Consider the following 19,586-nt stretch of genomic DNA (forward strand, 5'->3'; position numbering starts at 1 on the left):
TACATGGTCACTGGAAGAGTGGTCCCAGGTTATGTTCACAGACGAGTCCAGGTATAGTCTGAACAGTGATTCTAACCGGGTTTTCTCATGGCGTGAACCAGAAACCAGATACCAACCCCTTAATGTCCTTGAAAGGGACCTGTATGGAGGTCGTGGTTTGATGGTGTGGGGTGGGATTGTGATTGGTGCTCGTACACCCCTGCATGTCTTTGACAGAGGAACTGTAACACATCAGGTGTATCGGGACGTCATTTTGCACCAGTATGTCCGCCTTTTCAGGGGTGCAGTGGGTCCCACCCTCCTCCTGATGGATAATAACGCACGGCCCCACCGAGCTGCCATCGTGGAGGAGTACCTTGAAACAGAAGATATCAGGCGAATGGAGTGGCCTGCCTGTTCTGCAGACCTAAACCCCATCGAGTACGTCTGGGACGCTCTCGATCGACGTATTGCTGCACGTCTTCAAACCCATACGACACTTCAGGAGCTCCGACAGGCAATGGTGCAAGAATGGGAGGCTATACCCAAGTAGCTGCTCGACCACCTGATGCAGAGTATACCAACCCGTTGTGCGGCCAGTGTAAGTGTGCATGGTGGTCATATCCCATATTGATGTTGGGGTACATGCGCAGGAAACAGTGGCGTTTTGTAGCACATATGTTTCGGGTCGGTTTTCTCAACTTATCACCAATACCGTGCACTTACAGATCTGTGTCGTGTGTGTTCCCTATGTGCCTATGCTATTAGCGCCAGTTTTGTGTAGTGCCGCGTTGTGTGGCACCACATTCTGCTATTATCCTTAATGCAGTGTGTGTTGCCTATCATCCAGTCACCCTCTCCGCGTGAAAGACTGTAGGCGTCTCTAAACTTAAATTCTTGATTCGCTTCTAAAATATCATTCTCCTCTTAAAGACACTCATTCCTACGGTTATGTTGTTGAAAATCACTCTAGCAGTTTATTGGGGCAGGGAGTATGCAGCAAACTTGGTTGTTAGTCCCCGCTAGTGCCATCAACCGTCGTCGTCCCGGGGCCGACGAATACTAAAAGGATCCTTAACGTCACTGTGAAGCGACAGCGAACACTTAGTCTCTGACAGAAGTTGTTCCCTATGACGTGATCTGTCACCCTAGACCTGCACAGACTTTGAAACGCCGAGTATAGATCGCTGGAAGCGCGGAATGCCGTCCCGCCTTCCTTTTGTTAGAATTTTCAACATGGTATTTAAAATGGAAAAAATTTCTAGCACAGAAATCTATTGTCGGCTGTGAAACAGTTAACTACCTAAATTAACCATAGTGCAGGCCAGTCAAAATTGTTACTGGCCTAATACAAGATTTTTGTTAATGTACGAGGGTTGGAATTTCAACAGTGGCAACTATTTATTTACAGCTCGTACAAAATAGATACGTGTTTCAAAGATTTACTAACCTTCGAAGTAGTCGCCAGCATTGTGTATAACCCGGTGTCAGCGATGTGGAAGTCGTAGGATACTCTTAGCAGTGCCAGTTGCGTTGACAGTTTGAGCGGCGCGTTCTATTGCCCGACGAATTTGTAGCAGTTCTGAAGCGAATGTCGTGAAGTGTTTCCTTCAGTTTAGAAATCGAGTTGAACTCAGGAGGGTTTAAGTCAGGGGAGTGCAGTAGGTGGTACAGCGCTTAGCAGCCCCATCTGTCAGACAACTCAGTAACAACTTGCACTGTACGTGCTTGAGCATTGTCCAGCAAAATGATGGTCAGGTCCTGCAGAAAGTGTCACCACTTCTGTCTCTAAGCTAGTCGTAGGTTGTGTTCCAAAAATGACGAGCATAGAAACAGAAGTGATGACACTTTCTGCAGGACCTAACCACCATTTTGCAGGACAATGCTCAAGCACGTACAGTACAAGCTGTTACTAACTTGTTTGCCGACTGGGGTGGCCGAGAGGTTCTAGGCGCTACAGTCTGGAACCGTGCGACCGCTACGGTCTCAGGTTCGAATCCTTCCTCGAGCATGGATGTGTGTGATGTCCTTAGGTTAGTTAGATTTAAGTAGTTCTAAGTTCTAGGGGACTGATGACCTCAGAAGTTAAGTCGCATAGTGCTCAGAGCCATTTTCTTTTGTACTTTAATTAACCACAGTGTGGCTAGTGCACTTATGGTGTACGACACCATCATCAATGGATGTGTTAGAAGAACAATAGGAACTAGTGATTAAGTGTATTACTGTCACATTTTTGCCTGTTTCCAACCAACAATACGGATTAAGGTCACTAGTATATCATCAGGTCACTCCACGCTACCAAACATAAAATCGCAGCCGGCACCTTATAAACCTCTAATTAAGTTTTTTCGTGATATTAAACTGATCCCTGTGAAGGTTATCTGCAGCTGAATACGTAAGCAATTAAGTAACCAATCAGGGAAGCACTCACCGAGAGCAGCGGCACTGGGAACAGGCAGTGGAGCTCCGCGGCGCCCCCAGGCAGCGCCCGCCAGCCGCCGTTTCCCATCCGCACGCGTGACTTGGCTGCCCACCTGCACACACACACCACATTTGCCGCCTCAACAGAGATGCAAGGGGACGCGTTCTCTCTGCGTTCTTCGTTCACACGACTGCACCTAATAGCCTTCCACGGCTTGTGCTACATCACTCCGCAGTCCTTTGTTCTGTTCTCGATTCGGTAGTTGCGATCTGTACCAGTTGTGATGATACAGCTTCAAACATTATAAAATCTAGACAGGAGGGAATTAAAGACATTAGCTGCCAGCGGGAATTGATTTGTAGCAATCGGGAAAGTTGAAAATTTGTGCCAGGCAGGGTTTCGAACCTGGATCTGCTACTTACTAGGCAGGCGCGCTGACCAGTATGCCATCTGGACACAGTGGTCACCACAGCCACAAGGACTGTCCTAGCGGTCCTCCAGTCAGACCCAAATTCTCAACCTATACGACACAATGCTGATGTAGTGTTCCTGCCCATTAGCCTCATTACACATGGCATCTCACCGATCCACATACGAGTTCGAGCTTGGTGTGCATCAGCACTGAAGTGGATACCGGCCATCAATATACATGTGATGACTGTTCTTTCGGACACTTAAATAATTTAGGCGCTTTAGTTAACTGCAATTAAAATCGTCTGGGTTAGCAGGCCGCGTCATATTTCTACTAAAATGATCGACGTTCTGAACTGTTCTATCAGTAGTGGACACCACAAGATCCCGAGGAAGATCCCAGCAGAGGGGTCGAAACGTCGATCAGTGTAGTCGAAATATGACGCAGCCTAATAACCCAGACGATTCTAACTACAGTGACAACGGCCACGAAAGCCTGCAGAATTGCATAATTTAGGCGATGACAGCAAATGATCCCTTCAGTGCAGATGCACACCAAGCTCGAAATCTTAAGGAAATCGGCGAAATGACGCGAGTAATGAGGCTAATGGGCAGGGGCACTACATCAGTAATGTGTGGTAAAAGTTGAGTATTTGAGTCTGACAGGAGGCGTGCTAGAGTAGTTATGTGGCTGTGCTGAGCACTGTGTCTAGATGGTGTAGTGGTCAGCGCATCTGCCTACTAAACAGAAGACCCGGATTCGAATCCCAGAGTAGCACAAATTTTCAACTTACCTCACTGATCTAAATAATTGCTTACTGTCAGCTAGTGTTTTTAATTCCTTTGCGTCTCGATTCATAGTGGCTGTAGGACGAAATTGGTTATTCTTTCGGACATGTCCAAAAGAAAAGACACGGCATTTAACTAATACCTGTTGTATAGGCATGAGGGTACAATGGACAGAGAGACATATCTGACATGTGGTCTTAAAACGCTATACTCATAGAAAGCACTCTGTAATCTGGTTAAGGAAAGCCATATAATAGACACTACACGAAAAAGAACTAACATGATCATGAACACGGTTTTTTCACTAGAATTGTATTAAGTAGGCAATATAAGAGTAGAAAGGACACTAGAGCTCCTTTATAATAAAACACAGCGTAACAGTCACTTGAAATCTTTGTAATTAGTGACAGCTTCTAACCAAACAGCGTGCCTACGCAGTATCGCCGCAGGTGTGCGACTGTATTCGTGATCTCCTGTCAGAAAGGTCACAGTCAGTAGTAATAGACGGAAAGTCATCGAGTAAAACAGAAGTAATATCCGGCGTTCCCCAAGGAAGTGTTACAGGCCCTCTATTGTTCCTGATCTATATTAACGACATAGGAGGCAATCAGAGTAGCCGTCTTAGATTGTCTGCAGATGATGCTGTCATTTACCGTCTTGTAAAGTCATCAGATGATCAAAACGACTTGCAAAATGATTTAGATAAGACATCTGTATGGTGCGAAAAGTAGCAATTGACCCTGAATACTGAAAAGTGCGAAGTTATTCACATGAGTACTAAAAGAAATCAGATAAATTTCGATTACGCCATAAGTCACACAAATCTGAAGGCTGTAAATTCAATTAAATACTTAGGGATTACAATTACAAATGACCTAAATTGGAACGATCACATAGATAATATTGTGAGTAGAGCAAACCAAAGACTGCGATTCATTGGCAAAACACTTAGAAGGTGCAACAGGTCTACTAAAGAGACTTCTTACACCACGTTTGTCCGCCCTATTTTGGAGTATTGCTGTGCGGTGTGGGATCCGCATCAGATGGGACTGACGGATGACATCGAAAAAGTACAAAGAAGGGCGGCTCGTTTTGTATTATCGCGAAATACGAGAGATAGTGTCACAGACATGATACGTGAATTGGAGTGGCAATCATTAAAACAAAGGCGTTTTTCGTTGCGACGGGATCTTCTCATGAAATTTCAATCACCAGTTTTCTCGCCCGATTGCGAAAACATTCTGTTGGCACCCACTTACATAAGGAGAAATGATCATCACGATAAAATAAGAGAAATCAGCTCACACAGAAAAATTTAAGTGCTCGTTTTTCCTGCGTACCGTTCGAGAGTGGAACGGTAGAGAGACAGCTTGAAGGTGGTTCATTGAACCCTCTGCCACGCACTTTATTGTGAGTAACAGAGTAATAACGTAGATGTAGATGTAGATTCATGCTGCCTGTAAATAATGAAAGATGAAGATGTAAAGAATGTTTCAAAATCTTTGCGACAAGAGTCTAGGGGTGGTAGATCACGTCATGGCATACAACTTTTGTTGGGGACTTCCCGGCTTCCCAGCGGCACTGCAGTGTAGACATCGTTTACAATAATTACGACGCTTATTCGGAAAGTAAGATCCGATCGATCGCGAAATGGAAACCATGGTGAAAATCCGATAAAGCTGTGCATAGATGTATAGGACAGTCAATCGCATCACGTCGCTCTTTTCAGTTCTGAGGGCACAGAGAGGGCGTAAATATGGCTAGAACAACAGTATGAAGCGCTATGAGAGATTTTGCCTGATTTCATGCAGCCCTTGTAGCGTAACTGACATGGAGTTCCTCCTTTCGAGAATTCCTGGCCGCACTCTGCAGGGGCAGTGTGGACACTGCTGCAGCGTTTTCGTTGGGAAGTGTTTGATCACCACTGTACAGCCCGGACTTGGCTCACTCTGATTGTCATCTCTGCTCACATGACTCGCTGGCTACGAACACAACACTCTTGCGCAGACAACAAGTTACAAGGTCAGTGTAGAGAAGTGGCGGGAACCACAGGCGGCTGCCTTATACGACGATGGTATTGGAAAGTTGGTACAGTGCTCCGACAAATGTCTCAGTCGGAGCAGTTACTAGCTGGTAGTAGCTGGAAGGTGTAGCGAGCGGTTGCAAATAATTTTTTTTTTATTTTCACTGTCGTTTCCGTTTCGCGACCGATCGTCCTTAGCTTCTGACACGGGAACCTCCCCATCGCACCCCCCTCAGATTTAGTTATAAGTTGGCACAGTGGATAGGCCTTGAAAAACTGAACACAGATCAATCAAGAAAACAGGAAGAAGTTGTGTGGAACTATGAAAAAAATAAGATAAATATACAAACTGAGTACTCCATGCGTAAGATAGGCAACATCAAGGATAGTGTAGGCTCAACGTCGTCGTGGTCCCGTGGTTAGCGCGAGTAGCTGCGGAATGAGAGGTCCTTGGTTCAAGTCTTCCCTCGGGTGAAAAGTTTAATTTTCGTTCATTGACGTCTCTGTTCACTGTAATAAGTTTAGTATCTATGTTTTGCGACCGCACCGCAAAACCGTGCGATTAGTAGACGAAAGGACGTGCCTCTCCAATGGGAACCGAAAACATTTGATCGCAAGGTCATAGGTCTACCGATTCCTCCACAGGAAAACACGTATGATATATTCGTATACTGGTGACGGCATGTGCGTCACATGACAGGAATATGTTGTCGACGCACCTAACTTGTACACTTAGCGAATGGGTAAAAAGATTTTTCTACCTTGCCCGATTTAGGTTTTCTTGTGGATGTGATAATCACTGCCAAAAAAGTGACGACGGACAGATAATAATTGTCTGAAAATAAAAAATTAATCTTTTCACTCGAGGGAAGCCTTGAACCAAGGACCTCTTGTGCGGCTGCTGCTCACGCTAACCACGAGACCACAGCGACCTTGTACCTGCACTATCCTTGATGTTGCCTATCTTGCACGTGGACTACTCAGTTTGTATATTTTGCTTATTTTTTTCATAGTTCCACACAACTTCTTCCTGTTTTCTTGATTTATGTGTGTTCAGTTTTTCAAGGCCTATCCACTGTGCCAACTTATAACTAAATCTGAGGGGAGTGCGATGGGGAGGTTCCCTTGTGAGCAACCAACGTAGCTGTGCCCCTGAGAAGCGGAAGGTGCAGGTACTCTGCATCGTTTGTATGCAGTGTGTGTTGCCTATCATCCAGTCACCCCCTCCGTGTGACAGACTAGGCGTCTCTCAACTGAAATTCTTGATTCGCTTCTAAAATATCTTTTTCTGCTTAAAGACACACATTCTTACTGTTCTGTTGTTGGAAATCACTCTAGCAGTTTACTGGGGTAGGGAGTATGCAGCACAATTGATTGGTAGTCCCTGCTAGCGCCGGCAACCGCCGTCGTCCCGGGGCCGACGAATACCAAAAGGACCATTAACATCACTGTGAAGCGACGGCGAACACTTAGTCTCTGACAGAAGTTGTTACCTATGACGTGATCTGTCACCCTAGACCTTTGTCGCAAAGACCTTGAAACGCCGAGTATAGATCGCTGGAAGCGGGGAATGACGTCCCGCTTTCCTTTTTTTAGAATTTTCAAAATGGTATTTAAAATGGAAACATTTTCTAGCACAGAAATCTATGGTCCGCTGTGAAACAGTTAACTACCTAAATTAACCATAGTGCAGGCCAGTCAAAATTGTTACTGACCTAGTACAAGATTTTTGTACGAGGGTTGAAACTTTAACAGTGGCAACTATTTATTTACAGCTCGTACAAAATAGATACGTGATTCAAAGTTTTCTAACCTTCAAAGTAGTCACCAGCATTGTGTATAACCCGGGGCCAGCGATGTGGAAGTCGTAGGATACTCTTAGTAGTGCCAGTTGTGTTGATAGTTTGGGCTGCTAAGTGCTGTACCACCTACTGCACTCCCCTGACTTAAGCCCTCGTGACTTCAACTCGATTTCTAAACTGAAGGAAACACTTCACGGCATTCGCTTCAGAACTGCTAGAACTGCTACAGATTCGTCGGGCAATAGACCGCGCCGCTCGAACTGTCAACACAACTGGCACTGCTAAGAGTATCCTACGACTTCCACAAAGCTGGCAACGGGTTATACATAAAGCTGGTGACTACTTTGAAGGTCAGTAAAACTTTGATACACGTATCTATTTTGTGCGAGCTGTAAATGAATAGTTGCCACTGTTAAAGTTTCAGCCCTCTTATAAGGGACAGTCAAGTGAAAGACAAACACCAGCCACAACGGGACCATGGAATGGTTTCATTCAAAAGTAATCACCACACACGTTAAGACATTTATCCGACTGGGAGACGAGACGATCAATTCCTGTTTAGCAGAACGCGGTCGACCACTGACAGTTCCACAACCACACACGCTCTTGCACTTCTTCGTCCGGCTGAAACCGACATCCAGGCATGTCGTTATTCAGGCCACCAAAGACTTTAAAATCACACGGTGAAAGATCTGGGCTGTACGGAGGTTGTTCCAGTGTTTCCCAACAAAATCACTGAAGCTTAGCCTTCGTCCGATTGGCAGTGTGCGAGCGGCCGTTGTCGTGCAACAGGATGCTTCCTCTGCTCGTCGAGTTCCTCGAGCGTGGAACCACAATCAATGCGTAGCGCTTCGAAGCACTTTGCAGAAACTGAGACGCGCCGTGAAGTCAAAGCGCCCAGGAATGCTATCGGACGGAATCATCTCTAGCACGATAACGCCCGCCCCAACACCGTCAATCTTACGGAGGCTACGCTTGTTTGTTGGGAACGAGGCCTACGAGAAAGACAGGCCGCGGCGCGTACGTCACGAAGGTAGTCCTGCGCTCGCTCGCTTAAATCAGCAGACAAACTACGTTTCTACACTTGTTAACTCGCAACTAGGCGTGTCTGTACAAACGAAAACTGAATCTTCTACTGGAATCTCCTATTATGGAATCTTACTGTTATTAGTCCTATAATGATGGGACGTTCATGGGCGTACTTATAATTTGTTACGGCTGTACTGGAGTACAATAAAATAAAATCATGGTAAAATGATTATCAGTTGCATAAGGCACCATTTCCAGCATGTAATGAGTACTATCAAGCAGAAGAGACTAAATGCTGTAAACAAGCCGTTGTATCATTTATATCGAGTGTTGTTGTTGTGGTCTTCAGTCCTGAGACTGGTTTGATGCAGCTCTCCATGCTACTCTACCTTGTGCAAGCTGCTTCTGAATCTGCTTAGTGTATTCATCTCTTGGTCTCCCTCTACGATTTTTACCCTCCACGCTGCCCTCCAATACTAAATCGGTGATCCCTTGATGCCTCAGAACATGTCCTACCAGCCGATCCCTTCTTCTGGTCAAGTTGTGCCACAAACTTCTCTTCTCCCCAATCCTATTCAATACTTCCTCATTAGTTATGTGATCTACCCATCTAATCTTCAGCATTCTTCTGTAGCACCACGTTTCGAAAGCTTCTATTCTCTTCTTGTCCAAACTATTTATCGTCCATGTTTCAGTTCCATACATGGCTACACTCCATACAAATACTTTCAGAAACGACTTCCTGACACTTAAATCTATACTCGATGTTAACAAATTTCTCTTCTTCAGAAACGCTTTCCTTGCCATTGCCAGTCTACATTTTATATCCTCTCTACTTCGACCATCATCAGTTATTTTGCTCCCCAAATAGCAAAACTCCTTTACTACTTTAAGTGTCTCATTTCCTAATCTAATTCCCTCAGCATCACCCGACTTAATTCGACTACATTCCATTATCCTCCTTTTGCTTTTGTTCATGTTCATCTTATATCCTCCTTTCAAGACACTGTCCATTCCGTTCAACTGCTCTTCCAAGTCCTTTGCTGTCTCTGACAGAAGTACAATGTCATCGGCGAACCTCAACGTTTTTATTTCTTCTCCATGGATTTTAATACCTACTCCAAATTTTTCTTTTTTTCCTTTACTGCTTGCTCAATATACAGATTTTATATCGAGTATTGATCTTAAATTAAATTTTGCTGAGTACTGTTAATCAGTAAGACTTCCAGTGGAAGATGCAATTCTCGTTAGTACTTACACTCCCAGCTGCGAGCTGACAGATTTAGAAAAGCATTTTGTCTGCTGAGCTGAGCGAGCGAGCGAGTTCAGGACTACCTTCGTGACGTACGCGCCGCGGCCTTTCTTTCTCGTTGGCCTCGGTTGGGGAACACTGCAACATCCTCAATACAGCCCGGGTCTTTCATCGTGATCTCTGTTGACCTGAAGAAAGACATGCGTTGACGTCGGTTTCAGTCGGATGAGGAAGTGCAAGAGTGCGTGTGACTGTGGATCCATCAGCGGCCGACAGCTTCCTACGAAACGGGAACGGATCGTCCCGCCTCCCAGTGGGGCAAATGTCTTAACGCGTGTGGTGATTATTTTTGAATGGAACCATTCCATGGCCCCGTTGTGACGGATATTCTGTTTTCGTTTGACTGTCCCTCATACCTGACGAAATGGGTGAGCTTATTATGCTATTAAAATTGAATACTGGAGCAGTACATAGAAGACAGCCTGTACTAACTGCAGGTTAGAAAATTTTCGTTAGATAAAGACTTACTGTGATTGGGACGTTGATGCGAGTGAAATGGAATTAAGAAGCAATATCGCTAATGTTAACCTGCATAAAGTTCGTTACTTAACATGAAACAGAGAAAGTATTTACCAGGGTTCTACTATTACGTACACTGTCTTATGACAATTGAGCTGCATATATTTCATGGTTAGTGCACTGTGTTACGTGTACCGATTTACTGAAGAAGTGTATTGTCGTAGTGATTTGAGAGTTGAGAGAAGGTACATTAAATGTATTGGAGAAAACGTCACTAGAGTGTTACTGCAGAATAATGAGAATGACAGTTTTCAACAGTTTTACATTAATAGTGAAGTTTACAGGAATAACGAGGTTTTTAAAAGAAAAATGCTAGATGAGTACTATATTTTCACTTTCTTGTAATGATGTCATTTCTTAATCACTATAATCAATAACATTCCAGAAATCTATTGAATAATAAAGTAACATTTCATCCAAATGTGGCACGTTCGTTGAATATTTTATAACACATTTACTAACGTAGTATATAACTGTGAGACATAGATACCATTTAAATCACAAACGCAACTATATAATTTTGGAGTCAAAGCCCATCATTAAGTTCTTTATCTCATTTAAGCACATTCATTCTGAAAAGTAATTACAGCAATGATCTTTGGTAAGAAAATCGTATACCGTCTGATAGTTGAATGTGATAAAGTAAGGTAGTGATAAAAGGTGAACTATTTTCTGAAATATATTATCCAAAGAAACCATTAAAAATAAGTTTTAAAGATCCAGCGACGTAGTTTTGCAATAATGAGTAGTTAACTGGGCTATATCTGCCTACTATTCGCTTTACTGTAACAGTGTTCACTGGAAGACATACTATCACATTCTTGGCAGATATCCTACTTGATCTCCCTGTCAGTTCGTGGTTCCAGTATGTTGGAGCCCCAACTGACTTCGCACATCTTGTTCGTGAGCGCCTGTGTCAGATAGTCCTGCAAGGTGGGTAGGAAGAAGAGGTAAAGTTTCGTCATCAGCTCGCTTTCTTGACTTAGCCACGCTTGATTTCTTCTTGTGGTGTCACGTGAAAATTCTTTTACACGAGTAACTAGCCGAGTCTGAAGGAAGTGTCTTGGTAAAAATTCTCGCTGCCTGTGGCACTGTTCGACCAACACCAAAGTGTTTTGAAAAGAGTAGACAGAATTTTGTACGACAATATTATTTCTGCGTATAAGTTGAGGAACGCCACTTCTAGCAACAGCTGTGAATGTAGCACAACATGCAAATTGTCTTTCAAATTCTGAATGTGGCAGGGGTAAAATACAGGGAGCGAAAGGCTATTTACAATTTGTACAGAAACCAGATGGCAGTTATAAGAGTCGAGGGACACGAAAGGGAAGCAGTGGTTGGGAAGGGAGTGAGACAGGGTTGTAGTCTTTCCCCGATGCTATTCAATCTGTATACTGAGCAAGCAGTAAAGGAAACAAAAGAAAAGTTCGGAGTAGGTATTAAAATCCATGGAGAAGAAATAAAAACTTTGAGGTTCGCCGATGACATTGTAGTTCTGTCAGAGACAGCAATGGACTTGGAAGAGCAGTTGAACAGAATGGATGGTGTCATGAAGGGAGGATATAAGATGAACATCAACAAAAACAAAACGAGGATAATGGAATGTAGTCGAATTAAGTCGGGTGATGTTGAGGGTATTAGATTAGGAAATGAGACACTTAAAGTAGTAAAGGAGTTTTGCTATTTGGGGAGCAAAATAACTGATGATGGTCAAAGTATAGAGGATATAAAATGTAGACAGGCAATGGCAAGGAAAGAGTTTCTGAAGAAAAGAAATTTGTTAACATCGAGTATAGATTTCAGTGTCAGGAAGGCGTTTCTGAAAGTATTTGTATGGAGTGTAGCCATGTATGGAAGTAAAACATGGATGATAAATAGTTTGGACAAGAAGAGAATAGACGCTTTCGAAATGTGGTGCTACAGAAGAATGCTGAAGATTAGATGGGTAGATCACATAACTAATGAGAAGGTATTGAATAGGATTGGGGAGAAGAGAAGTTTGTGGCACAACTTGACTAGAAGAAGGGATCGGTTGGTAGGACATGTTCTGAGGCAGGGATCACCAATTTAGTATTGGAGGGCAGCGTGGAGGGTAAAAATCGTAGAGGGAGACCAAGAGATGTATACATTAATCAGAGTCAGGAGGATGTAGGTTGCAGTAAGTACTCGGAGATGAAGAAGCTTGCACATGATAGAGTAACATGGAGAGCGGTATCAAACCAGTCTCTGGACTGAAGACCACAACAACAACAACAAGGAAAATATTACAAAAATATATCTTCTTTGATTTTTATCATTTTTAGCAATCCAAGATGGAGTGCAACCTCACTAGAACGGAAATTATTACTGCCAAATGCTACATTAACCGTTGCAAATGTTTTGAGATAGCAATGTTGCCGGATCTTCCCCAACTGAAAACGTTTGAAGTATTATGGGTAGGGCTCTCCAAACAGCTCGGGATTTTGACGTTCTAAAGCGCCAATTGGACAGAACTAGGCACGATATCCCTCAGAATGACATCCAGCAACTCTGCCAATCAGTGCAAGCCGACCGCTACGGTCGCAGGTTCGAATCCTGCCTCGGGCATGGATGTGTGTGATGTCCTTAGGTTAGTTAGGTTTAAGTAGTTCAAAGTTCTAGGGGACTGATGACCTCAGCTGTTAAGTCCCGTAGTGCTCAGAGCCATATAACCAGTGCAAGCCGAATAACAGCTTGCCTAATGGCCACAGATAGACCAACGCATTATTGACTTGCTCAGTTTGTGAAACAGCCGGCCGGTCCGGCCGTCCGGTTCTAGGCGCTTGTCTGGACCCGCGTGACCGCTACTGTCGCAGGTTCGAATCCTGCTTCGGGCATGGATGTGTGTGATGCCCTTAGGTTAGTTAGGTTTAAGTAGTTCTAAGTTCCAGGAGACTGTTGACCACAGATGTTAAGTCCCATAGTGCTCAGAGCCATTTGAACCATTTGTGAAGCTATTCCTCTGATATGACCTTCATTATTCAGAATGCTCCCGACTTGATTAAAGACAACAGAGAGATCGCTTCTAGGGAAGATTCGATAAAATTACATTAGCTAATCCTACATCAATTCAGCGCACCTAATTTTGAAAGCATGATTAGATACATATGCCCATCTGCATCGTCTTCCTGAAATGGAAGCCTAGGATGGCTTGCCATGAAGGGCGACAAAATGGGGCGTAGAATATCGTCGACGTACTGCTGTACTGTAAGGGTGCCGCGGATAACAACCAAAGATATCCTGCTATGAAATGAAATGGCACCCCAGACCATCACTCCTGGTTGTCGAGTCGTATGGTCGGCGACAGTCAGGTTGGTACCCCACCGCCGGCTGGGGTTTCTCCAGACACGACTTCACTGATCATTGGGGCTCACAAGGGAACCCTCCATACTGTAAATCGCGGATTTTGATGAGCTTTAAATATAATCAAAATATCCACGGGTATGCTGCCGGTCTATAGTGTCCAACGGGCACAATATTTCGGCGATCAAACATGTCGCCATCATCAGGTGAACTGACGGACTGAGCTCCTGTGAACGTGCCGGCACGGGGATCCGTACGCTATGGCTGCTCAGAGGGCCCTCTGAGCAGCCATAGCGTACGGATCCCCGTGCCGGCACGTTCACAGGAGCTCAGTCCGTCAGTTCACCTGATGATGGCGACATGTTTGATCGCCGAAATATTGTGCCCGTTGGACACTATAGACCGGCAGCATACCCGTGGATATTTTGATTATCAAATACGCCGGGAGAAACTCAAGAATCACAGCTTTAAATATGTTGTAGAGACACTTACCATGAGTACCTGGCTATCTGGTTTTTTAGCGACGGGCCTTGGTTTCTGAGAAAACCGAATTTGAAGTTCATTGCGCGCTTTGTATACCCGTAACATTACATATGTTCCGAAAAAGTCAGCGTACCGCAGCGGTAAACGTTCACGGCTACTGTGCTAGAGGTACCGTGTTCGAATCCTGCTCCCATAAGGTTTTTTTTATGTAAGCAAGAACAGTCTGAAAAATTTAGTCCTAACGTTCAAAAACGAGTAGACGAATTAAGTGGGAAATACAGAAATGTAGTCGTGCACGAAATCCGGGAAGTTCACGGAACTGGTATACAAAGAATTTTTGCGTTCTGTTATTCTTCCGTACGTGGGACAGAAAAAAAAAATTTTCTTCATTATCGATTCGTGGGGAGGGCAAACCGATTAAACTCTATACGATCATCTATTCGTTGATGAAAGGAAAGCGAGCACCTACACCTTAAAAGTGGTTCCACCAAACGGCACTCCTTATTGCCAGACCTGCAATGTTTATTTTTACCTATAGGTGAAAATCTTCACGAAAATTATTCAGAATGCTCCCGACTTGATTAAAGACAACAGAGAGATCGCTTCTAGGGAAGATTCGATAAAATTACATTCGCTAATCCTACATCAATTCAGCGCACCTAATTTTGAAAGCATGATTAGATACATATGTTTAGCATCAAAATTAGCGGATGAAAGAGAAATCCTTTTGAATGCAAAAGAATTGTGTTTGCCGCTATCGCTCATGAAGAAACCGTGCGCCTGCAAGACGATTGCTTTTATAAAAAGCGCGTCGTGCTGCCAAAATCTGTGCTTCGATTGTTCCTATGATACGTTGGTTGGTCTGTGGGGGTTGAAGGGACCAGATCTACTATAAGTATCACCCACAATATTATTCTGGCACATCAAGCGATGTGGACGATAAAAACAAGATTTTGTAATATTGTATGACAGAAAAAATTAATAACTGAATATATCTTTATAATTTCGCATACCTTACACTGTTTGTTGATATACTTTGAAATAAAATTGACAAATTCGGTTAGTTTTGAAAAAAAAAATACACCAACAGGGTTCGAACACTATACCTCAGCGCGGTAACCGTGAACCTTTACCGCTGCGCTACGCTGACTTGATAGGAATATTTGTAATGTTACAGAAATACAAAGCACTTCAAAATCGTTTTTCTTAAAAACAAAGGTCCGTCGCTAAAAAACCGGATAGCCAGGTACTCAGGGTAAATGCCTCTACAACATATTTGAAGGACTTCAAAATCCGTGATTTACAGTATGGAGGGTCCCCTTGTCAGTTCGAAGCGGGACTCACCACTGAAGGTAATTCTACTCCAGTCAAAGAGATTCCAGGCCGATGACGTTTCTGTAGACGCCCCGGACAACGGTGGCATACCCTCATAGAACAGAGGCACGTCGACGATATTATACGCCCCGTTTTGTTGCCCTTCATGGCAGGGCATCTTGGGCTTACATTTCAGCAAGATAATGCTCCTCACGTCATGATGATCAGGTCCCATACTCCGAGGAGCGTAGGGGACGATGCGCGAGACCCGCACCGCCGTACTAGGCAAGGTCCTAGCGGAGGTGGTTTGCCATTGCCTTCCTCCGACCGAGGAATGAATGATGATGAAGAGGACACAACAACACCCACTCATCTCGAGGCAGGAAAAATCCCTGACCCGTCGGGAATCGAAACCGGGACCCCGTGCGCGGGAAGCGAGAACGCTACGGCAAGACCACGAGCTGCAAACTGCTGCTGACAACATGGCGATAGTTTCTACTGCTTGTCGTCGTGCTTGCCAAACCCTACCTTGACCAGCAAGGTTGCTGGATCCCTCCCCAATCGAGAACATCTGGCGTATTACGGGCAGAGCCCTCCTCCAACTTGCAGTGTCACTGGTCGATTTTACTTTACAATGGTTACAACACCAATGGTCTGGATTTACCATGTAATGTACCTGATCCGGACGAGCATCGTGTACCACAGACATCAAAACATCACGGAACTTGTGATAAACGTGCATCAGCCTTCTGGACATTCATCAAGTGATGAATTTCGGTTTCACTACTCGTAAACTGAATAACAGGGTGCTGTTCAAACTGTCAGTGTAGCAGCCTTTTTACACTGTTCCTGCGCCAGTGCTGGTGCATCTCCTGTTACGCTGGTTAAAGGACCAAACACCCTGTATGACGGTACGTCACTTAAACGGACATTTGGAGAAAGGGAAAGGAAGTTTTTGTTGTGCGACTTGTGAATTATAAATTATTTCAAGACTGTGTACGTGTGCGCGATGTATAAGAAAGATTAAAAAAGTTAACGAATACCACCAAAAATCACAAACAGCGATGTGATATAAAAATAAAAGAACATTCTTTTTATCTGTGTGATGAAAATGAACATGACCAGAGACTATTACTTTATTGAAAGCTCTTCTGCTTTTGTTTCGTCTAGCGGTAGGCCGCCATTGTAGTGCTATCTGATAATTAACGTAAGTTTCATCAGTATTTTTGAAAAATATAATAGAAATTGTTTTTAGAAAGTGTGTATTATTGACTTTGTTGTCACCCCTCATGATCGCAACCGTTAATTCTCATTAACCAAGTTTTTACACAACTTTGTAGTGCAGGGAGCTCATCTCCCATAGCATGATTTAGTTGGCCATTATGCTGACGATTCATGTTATTACATGTAAAAGCGAGAGGCTTCTCAATTTTGATCTTTCATTAATTTCAAAGTTAAAGACAGTAGTGGTAGATTTCATTTACCAAAATTCACAGTACTGAATGAGTTCAGTATGTTTCGAATGTGGCCGCCTAACGGCAGATGAGATTATGTCCAGTTTTGCCTTGCAAAAAATGAACAAAAAATATTGAAAATATTTTCATTCAATAAGTTCCCCAATATCTCAGTTAATCTTTATGTAGTTTGGTACATAAATAACCAGTAGCCCCTGAGACCCATATTAATAATTACAGTTTGCGTAAGAATACACATATTTGCTTTTCTAAATTGCAGCGCTCACGCGAACTATTTGTTAGAAGCCGGTGAGTCGCGCGTTGTGTCTAAAAAAATATTGTATCGTACGTTCTTAGGGGCAGCCGATGTCCGTACGAGTGTTATCGCGGTATAAGTTAATTAAAGTCTCATGTTATCCCACAATATTTAAAGCCACCTCAAATATATACAGGGTGTTACAAAAAGGTACACACAAAGAAAGAAAATATGTTATGAGGACATGTGTCCGGAAACGCTTACTTTCCATGTTAGAGCTTATTTTATTACTTCTCTTCAAATCACATTAATCATGGAATGGAAACACACAGCAACAGAACGTACCAGCGTGACTTCAAACACTTTGTTACAGGAAATGTTCAAAATGCCCTCCGTTAGCTAGGACACATGCATCCACCCTCCGTCGCATGGAATCCCTGATGCGCTGATGCAGCTCTGAAGAATGGCGTATTGTATCACAGCCGTCCACAATACGAGCACATTTGGTACCGGGGTTGCGTAGACAAGAGCTTTCAAATGCCCCCATAAATGAAAGTCAAGAGGGTTGAGGTCAGGAGAGCGTGGAGGCCATGGAATTGGTCCGCCTCTACCAAGCCATCGATCACCGAATCTGTTGTTGAGAAGCGTACGAACACTTCGACTGAAATGTGCAGGAGCTCCATCGTGCATGAACCACATGTTGTGTCGTACTTGTAAAGGCACATGTTCTAGGAGCACAGGTAGAGTACCCCGCATGAAATCATGATAACGTGCTCCATTGAGCGTAGGTGGAAGAACATAGGGCCCAATCAAGACATCACCAACAATGCCTTCCCAAAAGTTCACAGAAAATCTGTGTTGATGACGTGATTGCACAATTGCAACATTACCTTCCTTCAATTGGGCCAAGTGGCGGTGAATCGAGGAAGTACAGTACATACTGACGAAACTAAAATGAGCTCTAACATGGAAATTAAGCGTTTCCGGACACATGTCCACATAACATCTTTTCTTTATTTGTGTGTGAGGAATGTTTCCTGAAAGTTTGGCCGTACCTTTTTGTAACACCCTGAATATATGCCGTGATAAAGTGCCCACACCCACACACATATACAGCTATATTATGATACCTGACATATCTGTCACTTGTTCAAGTTAACATCCTTGAGTAAAACAAACACAAAATTCAATCTAGAAATTCTGACAAACAGGCTTCGGTTATCAGTGTGAATCACTTTCCAATAGTGACATCAGTTCTTTGCTGACTCTCTCAACATCGTCTTGAAATGCGTCCGAATACGCACACAATTTCGATATGTTTGTCAGCAATATTTTAAACTGCAGTGACGCTATAGCTGCCTGCTGTACTTCCAAAGACAAGGGTATTCTTTTCAGAATGTCGTGCGTTTCCGGGCAACGGTGTTATTAGATACGCGGCTTTCAGCGTGCTTCCTGGGCTCAAAAGCCAATTTCCTAGCTCCTTTTCAATGTTATCCGGCTGAGTAAGAGATTGGAAAAACCGCATTCAATTTCCCTTCTATTCGGCATCACGTGCGGAAAGCGGATTTCGTTTCACGTGAATGCAGTGTTTCTCGGAGGAGTGTCGCTGTTAATGTTTCATTAAGCTGGTGGATCGACGAAAATGGAGTTTGCACCATCGTATCAACGTTTTTAATAAAAATCATTGACGGTGTGGAAATGCAATTGTCCTTTAATTGTTTACTTACATGAAACGAACGATACGAACATTTGAAAGGACAGTCTTACGACGTTGTGGTTTGTGCATGAATAGTTGGAAGTCAGTGCTATTTATAGTAGTTCAGGTAAACAGAAATTTGGCCGTACATCGGTTTTGATTCATAAGATAAAGAACATTGAGCAGTTGATTTTTTTTTTTTTTTTTTGCAATTTTCTTGTTCGCTTTCTTTTACAGAAAACCTCAGTGCGTCGGATACATTTTCACGTAAGCAAGATATCAGGAATCTTTCAGCATTTCTAAAAAATTGAAAACTGTTTGTGATAGTACCATTAAAGTTAAAAATCAAAAATATACCTTTTAGTTACTTGCACGCTTATTCGTAGCTTCATTATTTTACGTAATATGACACAAGTAAAAGATTTGACCCTTCTTATAAGAACATTTAGCAGACTGTTTTGATAGTTGAATTTTAAACACAGCTGAATACGATAAGGAGTTTAACAGTCTCGAACCCTAGAAGTAGATACACGTTACTATTCTGTTTAAGGCACCACATGCTACCAGTAAGCATAGTTATTCTAGGTCATTCAGGAAAGTAACTGACAATTATATTGTCTTCAAAAATCAAATTAATTCCTAGAGAATTTGCCTAAAATCGCCTTCAGCTACGCTGATACTGATGTACAGCAATGTTCCACAGTCCAAAATTCAATGGCTATTTCCGAAGAAAATACGTAATTTAGAACGTAAAATATTTTTTCTGTTTCTAACAT

The 19,586-nt window shown here is 43.3% G+C and overlaps 1 protein-coding gene across 1 annotated transcript in view; it reads right to left on the minus strand.

The window, feature by feature from the left end:
- LOC126176956 (uncharacterized) overlaps positions 1 to 19,586 on the minus strand; it is a 58,586-nt gene that overhangs the window by 20,595 nt on the left and 18,405 nt on the right. The window contains exon 3 of the mRNA XM_049924164.1: positions 2,411 to 2,513. Within this exon, the coding sequence (XP_049780121.1) occupies positions 2,411 to 2,513 (103 nt within the window). The remainder of the gene's footprint in view (positions 1 to 2,410; positions 2,514 to 19,586) is intronic.

Source organism: Schistocerca cancellata, chromosome 3, assembly GCF_023864275.1.
Source record: "Schistocerca cancellata isolate TAMUIC-IGC-003103 chromosome 3, iqSchCanc2.1, whole genome shotgun sequence".
In the NCBI taxonomy this organism is placed as follows: Eukaryota; Metazoa; Arthropoda; class Insecta; order Orthoptera; family Acrididae; genus Schistocerca; species Schistocerca cancellata.